Below are 12128 nucleotides of genomic sequence, written 5' to 3'. Positions count from 1 at the left end.
ATGAATGAGGTCTACATCAATACAGAAGCCTTCAGGTAACAGTAGTAAGACAAGCACAACTGCTTAGCACTGTATTTCCAGGTTTATCTTTGCAGGTAGGTTGTGAAAATTATCAGACCCACAAATAAAATTGTGTTTTCCCTGGGTTCTGAGTGCTCTCCTACTTGGAGACCCCAACTGTACTGATTGACTACGAAAAGCTAGTAATGAAGAAAAGAGAAGGCAGAGGAGAAGAACTGCATCTTTTTTTTCTGTATTGACTTTAAGTCCACTCTGGGGGTCATAGTGGAACCTGCCTGACAGAGAATGCTTTGGTAGACAAAGTATATGAAAGCAACAGATGTTACAGGTGTAATTAGATTAACACAATTGTCCAGATTAATTTTACAGATAGGAAATTAAATTCCTTTAAAAGTGTCTACCCACTTGGAAGAGCTTCCAGAACTCTTGTGTCTGCATGTGTCAATCCTATGTGGGAACTCTGACATAGCTACATTTGGATTGATACACTTGATTAACACTTTAGCCACAAAGTAATCCAACAGGAACTCACATTTATAACTTCCCGCACGAGCTGATAAACAGCAATGGTCAAGCACTTTTTAAAATTTTACCCCCAACCTCTCTCAGAAGGACACAACCTTATTGTTCCCAGTTTCCCATGTTCATCTTCCAAGGATGGCAGGAAGACTAAAGCCCCAAGCTCCAAACTGGAGGAAGACAGATGCTCCAGGGAGCATTTATATGACATATAATGATAATCTGCCTTAGGATGGAAAACTGGATTCTCCTGCTGTTACACCTCTGTAAATGGATCACTAATAAAAAACCAGTTTATTACAGTGCCATGAGTAAAAGTGTGTGCAGTGTCCTTACCTAGATTGGCATACATCACAAACAGGTTGAAATACTGCTGCAAGTGGCGCCCGTGTTCAGATACTTCCCTTCTTAGCAGATTTAGTACCGCTCTCAGTAAATGATCACTTAAGTTATCATAAGCCTATTGAAAGAAAAAGTTTTAATATCAGTGGTTGAACATATCTTTATTTAGTTTATACTTTCTACTGCGACAGAAAACAGAACTGGTTTAAAGGTATGGGATTCAGACAAGCTCCAAAATACCAGCAGCTGGTTAGTCTTCTGTATCTCACACAAGACAAACAGACATACAGGGAATAAGATTCCTATCACTCAATACCATGTTAAGTCCAGGAAATGATGCAAGCAGAGAAGCTTTTAACTGGGTTTTTTCTCCAACAGCAGATAGGCTGAAATACTCAAGAAACACACATGCAGTTCCACTGTCAACTTCACACACTTAGACAACCAAATCACCTCTACAGGTGTATCTCTAATACTTCACGAAACAAAACACTGCAAAAGCCTATGTAACCTTAACTTAAAACAAATTCTTTAGCTGGATATAGCAGTGATAACATTCAGAGAAGGTAAGTGGTACCATATAAATAAAAAGTGTCTTGCTGTAGACATTAAAAAACATGATCGAGAAAAGGGTCAAAAAGGTTCATCTTTTAAATTTTAATAGAGTCCAAACAAAAACATTGTTATGACAAATATTGCATTAAGTTATAGGCTTTTTCTTTTGTTTGTCAGTCCTAGGTGTATAAAACTAGGCAACTCATTGCCTACTCCTCCTCAAAGTTACAATTGTAACTGCTGCAGGATACAGGATGAAAACTTAGGGAACTCCTTCAGGTTTTCAGTTATATTATTTTTGTTTGCTGTTTTGTGGGGCTTATTTATTTGTTTAAAATTTGAAATGCAAAGCTAGGGTTCACTTCTCTACACATTACTTTAGTAAAAAAGCCACTACTACTATTTTGCAGATTTCACACTTGCAACTCGAAGTTCTCACAGCTGAGTCTTCACAGAGATTTACAAATGAGGGGAAACTGAACCCCTCTGACAGCATCTCTCTCACAAACTCGTGGAGTTACATCATGTTCTGTAGTGCAAAATGGCCTGCAGAGATTTCCAGTCAACACCGATGCATCTACTCCAGAATTTATTTAGCATTAAATGCTTATAATGAAGAAGTAAGAATAACTTGAAAAACTTTTTTGTTAGAAGATTAAATACCTGACTGGAAGGTCCAGGAGAGGCAAAAGGTGATGGACATGGTCCGTCTTGCAATGAAAAATGTGCAATAAATACTATAAGTTTTGCAAATGCACCCCTCACTTCTGCACTAGGGCATTCCAGAAGGTACTCAGAGAAGCGGTTTGAAACATTAAAAAGGACATTGTGTGCAAACCAAAAGCGTACATTCTTGCTGTGACGGAGGAGGATGCACAATGCATCATACCTGAAACAGAAAATGGCACAACTGAGATTATGACCAAATGTAGATATTAATGAATTTGGCAGATGTGTTCTTTTGCAGAATTTCAAGAAATTACACATTAAAGGTGATTCCCAAACATTAATGCTTCCAATCACATAAATTGTACTTCCTGTTCTGTTGTACTTGTTCTGTTATGTGCAATCACAAATTAAAGATACGCTCAATTAAAACCTAACATTGAACTATAGCATTTTATTTCTGTCATCTATAAGAACTAACTTTAGTTAGTTCTTATTACGCCCCCAAATTCCTTACTGCTCAAAACAGGTCCTATTTTGGCAGCCAACCTTCCCTCTGTACTAGAACTGAGGTAGAGGGTGAGCAGCAGAGAAAACAAGGTGGATTTTATGAGCTGGGTATGAGACAGGTAACTAAATATGTAACCCAACAGGAATTCACACTCTCATTTACAGATCTAAAAAACACACAACCCAAAAAAACCAATACCCAAAAAGTAAAATATCTGTTTCAGACAGGGTCTTGCATGAATCTGTCCTCCTTCCTGCAGTAGTATTTGAACTCTTCCTGATGTCTTAAAATAACTGGAGTAACTCAGCTACTCTGTAATTTGTTATTGGAGATGTGTATTTGCCATGTATTACAAAACTACTTACTAGCAGGTGGTAAACTACTGCTCACCATGATTACCAGGTTTTCTCTTGAGTTTCACCAGTAGTAACCCACACTTCTCCCCCTGGCACAAAATAACTGAACTTAAAGACTAATATGTTGTGGTGCAGTGAGTACGATTTGTGCTGTTTGTTGTACTATGGCTTTGAATTACAGGCCCTGCAGCAATGTACACAAAGCTCTCTGCTAACAGGGTCTCAGAGACTATACACATTTCACAAACAATACAAATATAAGCTGCAACAATGGATTCAAATCAGATTTGTTCAAAACTACTCAATGAATAAAGCATTCTGAATTCATCAGAAAACATAACCTGTTAGTTTTGTGCTACTGACAGCTTCTAGTCCTTTATTCATTTTACAAGACAGACAAAAGGTAGATTTAAGCTGTGTCTGAAAATGAATTTTGAAGCTGGTCACCTCAGCAAGCTTATTTTAAGGCTCAGTTTCTTCCCAGTATTTTCTGTTACAAATTTTCCCCCCTCTTCATGTGCACCTTCACCACATATTTTGTGAAGAGGAGAAAAGAAGACAGACCACATACAGTTTTTACTATCATACGTGTCTAAAAGGGATCTTTTAACAGATATCAAACTTCCAAAATCGTAAGTGTTGTTAAAAGACAAGATACCAATCACTAGCAGGGCCACGGACTATTTTCTTTGTATGAAATCCTGTGGTGAAGAGAAATCTAGCAGCAAGCTGAATACTAATCATAGTTATCTCTTCTGCTTCAGGCAACAGATGATCTTGTCCTAAAGAAAAATCAAAATACTCACATGTAGACAAAGTAAAATCAACTTATAATAATGTAACTGATTTTGTCTAACATGGTGTTCCAATTTTAACAATAAACTTGATCAAAATAGCCTCTATCTTCTATAATGCATCATTTGAAAATGTAAGCTTCAAGACAGGTACCTGGATGTTAACATATTTCTGATTCTAGAAATTCAGCATCTCACCTTGAGAACTGTTTTCAGCAGAACAGCCCCCAAACTTCAGTAGTTTAACATGATTTAGTACATAAGCTGAGTAATAGCTGATAGCTTACCAAAGTATTTTTTGCTAAATATTCTGGCAGCTTATCCCTTATGAACAACTCAATAGCAGATGTTTAACTGCAGAAGTCCAGGAGGACAGAGTATTCAAAGTAGAACACACAAAATTTTCATTGGCTTTACAAGATATTGACCACACGAATCAAAACTCTTCTTGCAAGAAGTTAATCCATAATTATCACAGTAACGTACTAACCTGGAGGAGGATTTAGGTAGACACTATTACAAGTAAGCAACTTCTTTATGAACTGGAAATATTCCAGGCTGTACTGCATCCGATTGTGCATGAACTGCACGTTCTGCTTCCTCACACTTCGCTCGATGGCTGATGGCATTTTAATCTGATGGGGTTTAGTGGTGATAGCTATTTCTGAAATATATTTTATTAGTTCATTGTCTTTGTCTATTGTGTCCATACGTTCATAAAAAAGAATGTAAGCATTCCACCACCTCTTCTGGCGTCTGTAGGACATGCGCTTCATCATGTGATCAAACACCTCTCCCATGTATTCTCCACCAAAACACTGATTTTTCATTTCTTCATCGTCATCCATTTTACACTCTGTCACATCTCCGTCATCGAATTTATACCACCGGTTCTTCTCACCGTCTCCACCGTTCCTCTGGATAATATAGGAGTAGTAATGTCCGCCACTGGCCTGCCCACTGTGCACAAGCACACCCACAAGCCTGTACTTTGTGCTCCCAGAGTGTTCGTTTTCCGACTGTTCATTTTGTATTATCTGATTTTCAGGATTCACGTCATCCCCTTCCAATTTTGCTACACCTGCCACCGTGTAAGGCTCCATGTCCAGTTCTCGTGGAAATTCAAAATAATCATTGAATTTGATTGCACATTCCCTTTCCCAGTCATAATCAAATCGTTTCAACTGGATGGCAAGAACTGGAGGCAACTTCTTAATCAACAAGCGTTTCACTGTATCAACCTAAAAAAAGACATGAACAGCTCTTTAAGTTTTCATTCATATACTCTCACCAAATACCAAATTCAGTAATCAAAGGATGACTTTTTCCCCCTGAACACCAACTAAGACTGAACTTAGTACAGCTGTAACATCACAGTTGTACACAAACTTAAAACATAAGGAATCATTACCTTTTTGTTGCATTTTTCACAATGATACGCATTTGCACCTTCCAGTAAATCTCCTTTGACGTACTGTTCCAAAGAATCAAGAAGGTTTTGGTGATTTCTTATATCTACATTCAGAGTTGTGAAGGATTCCTCACATTCATACCTACCAACGAACAGGCAAATGCATGAGAAAGATAGAAACATGTTCAATTTTTATGTTTTACATGTGCTACAGTGTGTAAGCAGTAAAAGAACTGAACTCTTTTTTATTGCATTCTTCCTACAATTCCATTACAATATGTGCACACTGTATTTTTTTCATCTGCACTAACTATAGTTACTTTATGAAGATCATAAAAATGACTTGTATGTCTCAAGTTCACTGAAAAGGTCATGGAAGTTGATTTTTTTTAGCACATCACATTTTTAAAGCAGCTCAAGTAGCGTGACACACTCTTGGCAAACCAAGCGAGCAGGAAAGCACAGAGAGCAGAGCAGAGCACTTTTCCATTGCTGATCTTTACAGTCAGGAATTAGACTGATTAACACAAATACTGTATCACATCTAAAGACAACAGTTCAAAACAGATTCCAATTAAGCAAACAAACAAACAAAAAGCCTTTGTATTTTCTATCTGAAAAAAATGAATAGCTGTCTTCATAAAATCACTTTGCATATTTATGACTGCCTTTGACGTACTGTGTTCTAATATAACCTTCAAACAAATGCCTAGCAATGAACCAGCAATGCTTCAGAGACAACCAGTTGATACATCTTGGAAATATTTTTTTGTTTTTAAAGATAAAGAAGTGATGAATAAATTAAAAAAGTGGCATCTATTCCAACATAATCCTGAAGGGCTTGTTCCTCTGATATGCAATCAAGCATTCGAGGATGAATAAATAAATATTTAGAAACACTTCCACCAACAGTAACATACATTCATCTATTAAATAACTTACAAAATACAGAAATGCTGTTAATTTGTCATACCCAAATCCACAGTTTACTTATCATCAGTTTTCTCCTCCCTAAACTACAAGCAGGGTAACATTTTTATTAGTAAGTACAATCATGCAAATCCAGTAGAGTTCTAAAAGGATAGGCAATACTTTAGGATAGTACATAATAACAGGAATGAATGGTAACTCTTGTTGCTTCACATCTGTATTTGCCATTTAATTACCCACTGCATATGAAGTAAAATCAGTGCTTTCATTTATCTTGCAATATTTTCAACTTAATCCTAGTCACACATTTTAACCCATGAAACTGAAGACGTGCCACTTAAAAATTCTTCTAATTCACATTTGAGCTCAACTGAAGCTGAAAGATTACCACAGTATAATCCATTTGTATCATTTTTCCCCTGTATTTTAATTGCTAACTGAAGGCTCTAGTAAATAGTAATAAATAAATAGTAATAAATAAAGAGGATTTGCAATGGTAATGTGCAGAGATCTATATTTTTTAAGAACCACACATGATCTGAACAGTAAAGAGGTCAACTGATAGTGAAATGTAATCAAACACGATAATATAAAAGCAACTGCTGAAAAAGAACAAGTTCACCATTAGGTCATCCTGAGTCTTGCATACAATTTTAATCATCCACCAGAATAGGGATATATGATGGGATATATAGGGATAGATGAAAAAGTCTAGGGAATTACAACTTTACCATGTCTGCCTCTATTCCTTCACTAATCACCATCACCAGTGAGCTACAGACTTGCAGTTGGATTTGGCATGGGTGTGTTTTTACATATCCTGTACAAAGCTGAATTTCAGTATTCACATTTAAAGTTAAATACGAATACAGCAGAAGCCTTAAGAAAAAGATAAACCTTCTACACCATTCTTCTTAATTGCAGGTTACATTGTGAGTATGAACAGAGTTTTACTCATTGGAACTAAAGGCTCACACTTGGGTCAGCTCTAAATACACAGTATGGAAGACTCGAAGACAGCGACAGTTGTTGGTCAGGTCTTAAAATTTTCTACATTGCATTTGGTCCCTAAATTGTTTTCACTTTTAACATGAAAAAGCATTATCTTTTTCTGCCCTGATCAATACACAATGCTTCACATACAATCTGCAAGGTAGAAGTAATAATAATTAAGAAGGCACTTGAACACAAATTAAGGCTATTAAAAAATAAGGTAGAAAAGTCTTATTAGCTTTAAAAAAAAAATCCAACACCCAAACCACAAAAACCCCCCACTCTTGACTCTAATCACTTTTATAAGAACACAAACATAGGTGGTTTTCCTGTTAAAAAAGGAGAAAAATCTTAAACACTTACCGATGTGGGCATCCTTGACAAATCTTCTGGTCAGCAAAGGACCCTCCTAAAACTTTACTTAACATTGCTGGATGGCCCAAAGCTTTTAAAGCTTCATCTAAACTGTCCACCAAGGAATTAAAAAATTCTAAAGCATCATGTTGTTCACGTAGATTTACAGGTTCACCCCAAAGTCTGAAAATGAAAGCACATTCTTGTCAAGTATTTTTTGTTTTGTTCTTCAACAACTGCTTTTCTAAAAAAAAAAAAATTATTCAAGGTATTAATCCCTTTCTTACTGAGGGAAACTATTTATTGGTTTTTGATGTAGTATATCACCTGGTATTGTCTCCCTGATACTTTCTGGTAAGTAAAAAAAAAACTTTTGTGTGTAACTTTACACATAATTCCAAGTCTAAATATCAAAGTCAAGAACTGCTAAAATTCAAAATAACCATCCTGCTGTAAACTTTGGTTTATTAACAGACTTCTACAGAACGGTGAAAAGGTAGGGTAACAAATACAATGCTGCACAAGTTCTGCTAATTTACACCTTACATCACTGTAAATCACATATGCTTTACATCACCACCATTTCTGCTACTCATGCAGCGAACAAACATCAATACTAAATTTTCTACTTACCTAAATTGTTTCCAAAACCCTCTTGGTACATAGTACTGTAGCCTGGAGGCTGCTAAATGACCAAAAATTACTTGGAGATGCCTCAAAACTCCAATATTGTACTCTTTCCTATCTTCTGTTTTACTCAGTGCTGGTTTGTCTTCATACTGATGTGGGTACCCAAACACATCATCTCGTGGGTCAACATTGCTCTGAAAAGCAAAAGAAAATTTGTGCCATTAGTGCTGATACGTAGCTGGCTCAAAGCTTGTTGTATCCCTTGTTTAATTTGACAACCTAGGGTGTTTCATATTCTCAGCTGAAAAATCAAATACTGTCTTTGTATGCATTAACAGCGTTCTGGTGGCAGCAATAAGACACGTTCCTTTCCAGTACAGATCCATGAGGAGGAATTCTGTAAACCTTGCTACTTGGATCTTCTGAACTGCCCCTCTGGTAGTGAGCCTACTCCAGTAAGAAATATTATGCTATTTTCCCCACTGCTATCAGTGGAAATCAGTGATTGATTAACAACTGAAATTTGTTATAACCTTTTCATTAAAAAAGAATTACTAGTTAAAGATAAGCCAGTTCTACATAACTAAATTTACCTCGTTGTCCTGCTTTTCATCCCCAGACATGTCATCATCTACATCACTGCCTGTGCCTTCAATGGCAAGAATCCCATTCCTGATGGCTGGAATCATGTACAGCTGCTGAATGACAGAATTCATGTAACAAGTGGCACCAGCATTTTTTAGCCCTACAAATCCCTTTGGTGGTCGAGGCCCAACAGGTGGTAGATATTCCCATTCTGTAAGAGCTTCACAAGCTAAAAGAAAAAAGCAGAATGTGATTAGGGAACTATTTTGTTATAAAATAAAGAGAATATCAATGCAGTATAAAGGGCAGCTGCATAGAATTGTTATTAGTCTGTATCACACTGCAGTTTAATAAAACAAATGTTTCACCAGAAAACTTAACTGCTAAAATCAACACAACTTCTATGAAGGACAATTCTATCTGCAATCTTAACATTATATAGTTTTCTTCTATTGCATAACTAAAGAGGTGTCCAGGCAAAAATTCAAGTCTATTTAGATATGAAACAGAAATCTTTCCTCAATACCACCAAGCTTCTTAGCTGAAGAATTCAGCTGAATGAATCTAGAATATATAACCAATTTATAAGCCTTTAAAAAATTTAAAATCCTTTTAAAATCACAATATTTCACTTAAGCCTCACTTTCCATTGCCAGGATGGGAAACAGTTTTAGGAAATGCTATCTTTATGACTTGTGAGGGATCTGAGAGAGAACACTCTGGAGGAAAAAATACGTATCACATCTCTTCAGAGTACATTTATGATCACTATTTCCTAGCTAACCTGTAGTCCTGTAGTTTTAACACAAAAAATTCTGACATAAGAGAGCATGGATGTTTGCAAGCAAACTTGGTATATGAATCACAGAGCATGCAGAGTTCATACATGTGTTGTCTCCTCTGTCTTATATACCACAGAGATGTGGTGTTCTATTGTGCTTAGCAAATACTGGAGTAGAAGGAAATGTAATGAAATCCTTCTAATTGTGAAGTGACAAGAAATACCCTACTTCCCAGTAGAAAGGGGTGAAGAAAAAAGGATGAGGCAGAGAGGAACACCACAGAGCTGCCCTGTTCGTTTATTGAGATAGAATCAAAAAGGAAGAGACTGAAAAATCTCAAATGACTCACTGATAGCACCATCTGAGCAAGTAGCACTGCCATTGTGAGGGGTAGTAGACAATTCCCTCCTTGGGATACTATTTCTAGTTGCTCACAGTTTTGCTGAACTCTCTGAGTTTAAACATTCTGTTAAATCACACAATGGCTTGGGCTGGAAGGGACTTTTGAAGATCTTTTACATCCAAACCCCTGCCGTGGGCTTCCACCAGACCAGGTTGCGCAGGGCCCCATCCAACCTGGTCTTGAACATTTTCAGGGATGGGGCATCCACAACTTCACTGGGCAACCTGCTCCAGCATCTCAGCACTCTCACAGTGAAGAATTTCTTCCTTGTGTCCAACACAAATGTACTCTCTCAGTTTAAAATCATTGCCTCTTGTCCTGTAACTACAGACCCTGGTAGAAAACTCTCTTTCTTATAAGCCACGTTTAAGTAATGGAGGCCACAATAAGGTACCTCTGGAGCCTTCTCTTCTCCAGATTGAACAACCCCAGCTCTCCCATCCTTTCCTCCCGTATGAGTGTGGGCTTGCTTGGTTTGTTGGTGTTGAGGTTTTTTCTTTTTTCCCTTTCCCTCTAAATATTACAGCCAAAATGGTTTTGTTATCCCACTAAGGGCTGGAGAAAATATGCTCCTGTTTGTTCACTTCTAAGAAAATCTTATATGCTTTTTACTGACAACAAAAATCCGTGTTAAAGTATGAGCCTTTTGCCATCCTTGTGAAAATTAGCTCAAGTTTCATCTGACTACTAGCTTTTGAAGCACTAACATTGGCACGTTTTTGTACATAATGCAATTGCTATAATCTTTCTCCAGCGAGAAGGAGAAAGCTCTTTCAGTGCAGAGCAGTGCTAAGACAAGGCCAAAACTGAGCGAACAAATGCTTGAAAAAGGCCTATGACAAGCAGAGAATGAGTTCAGAACTAAAAAGAGAAACAGGACAGTGGACCTGTGTCTGTGTGTGGAAAACGATGACAAATTAGGTGAGCAACCAAGAGACTGGCACTAAAACTAAGCCAAAGATACCTGATGAGGTTCTGGGATTGGTTAGGCAGAGCCTGAAACGATGAGACAGAAGTAGAAGATACAGACAGAATGAGGTTCCTGGGAGCTGGCATGGACAAAGGGGAGTAGTCAGAGATTGGGACAGGAAGGGTCAGACAGTGTAAGTGACTGGGGCTGGAATTTGGATGCAACTATGTAATGCAAGTCAGTACATTTACTGCATAAAGAAGAACAAATAAAGGCTACACTGACAAGCTTTCCTAGATTCTGACATCCTGATTTTGCAACATTAAAAGCAGACACAAACCACACACTAAAACACTCGGCATTTGCTTCACTGCATAATAAACAAAACCTATCCATGATATATATATATTAAAAAGTAGAAAATAGATAATTAAAAGTATTACATACTAGTGATTGCTGTACCTATGTAATACATTTCAGTCAATGTGTCTACTATCTGTTTGAGATTTCGCACACATCCAACTGCTAGTGCAACTAGGAGCTCAAAGCCAGCATTAATAGTAGCTGGTGAACTACAGACTGGTATGGCCTGCTCAGCAGGCAATTCTCCATTTCTCATGTATTGTAGGTAAACATTGGATGCTGGGAAGATGAAATCATCTATCAACTCCTGAAAAAAAAAAGAAAAAAAATCACCTGTTACCATAGAGATGCACACAACTTTATAAGAGTGTAAGAGTTATTACGTTAAATGAATGTCTGAGAACCAAAGGGGTACTTAAAAAAAAAAAAGAGTCAAAATTGAGACCAACACTATAATAAGCTTTTAAATTTAGAACTGAGTAACTCCATTCTAAAGTGGTTCCCTGCAAACTCACCTCCCCACTGCAAGTTAAAAATAAATCTGTACTATTCTTGATTGGTAAAAAATTTCGTTTGCCAAACCAGTATTATCTACAAAGCTCTCTATCAATTACTGCTGAAAAAACCCAACATTCCTGCTGTATAATATCAGAGGTACAAAGAAAACAAGTCTGATTAAAGAGGCATTCAGATGTGATGCATTTGTTCAAACCTGCTATAAGCATTAATAGCACTAATTAAGAACATGTGCAGAAAAGACAATACGGGGTAATGAAGGAAAACAGTCCTGTATCCAGCTCACTATCCTAGTGTGAAGTTTGTCAAGTACTGGAATACAGTAAGAATGAGAAAGCTAAGTACAGTTTATGAATGAAACATGTACTTTTCAAAATTACTTTTAAAGAAACCACTGAACTCCAATTAGAAACACTTTTATGGATAAAGACCACAAGATGCAAAGCTTCTTTTTACTTACTTATGGGTAAAAAAAACTACCAAAAAC

The 12128-nt window shown here is 37.0% G+C and overlaps 1 protein-coding gene across 1 annotated transcript in view; it reads right to left on the bottom strand.

Annotated features, from left to right (window-relative positions):
* Nucleotides 1–12128, bottom strand: part of USP9X (ubiquitin specific peptidase 9 X-linked) — a 105844-nt gene that overhangs the window by 16840 nt on the left and 76876 nt on the right. The window contains 9 exon segments of the mRNA XM_027688868.1: nucleotides 877–1000; nucleotides 2101–2326; nucleotides 3629–3752; nucleotides 4255–5005; nucleotides 5176–5317; nucleotides 7462–7635; nucleotides 8086–8276; nucleotides 8676–8896; nucleotides 11210–11432. Coding sequence (XP_027544669.1) covers nucleotides 877–1000; nucleotides 2101–2326; nucleotides 3629–3752; nucleotides 4255–5005; nucleotides 5176–5317; nucleotides 7462–7635; nucleotides 8086–8276; nucleotides 8676–8896; nucleotides 11210–11432 — 2176 coding nt within the window.

This window comes from Neopelma chrysocephalum, unplaced genomic scaffold, assembly GCF_003984885.1.
Source record: "Neopelma chrysocephalum unplaced genomic scaffold, ASM398488v2 Primary Assembly neopelma1_76, whole genome shotgun sequence".
Lineage (NCBI taxonomy): Eukaryota > Metazoa > Chordata > Aves > Passeriformes > Pipridae > Neopelma > Neopelma chrysocephalum.
Note: the sequence above shows the minus strand (reverse complement) of the source record. Positions and strands in the feature narration are given on the sequence as shown.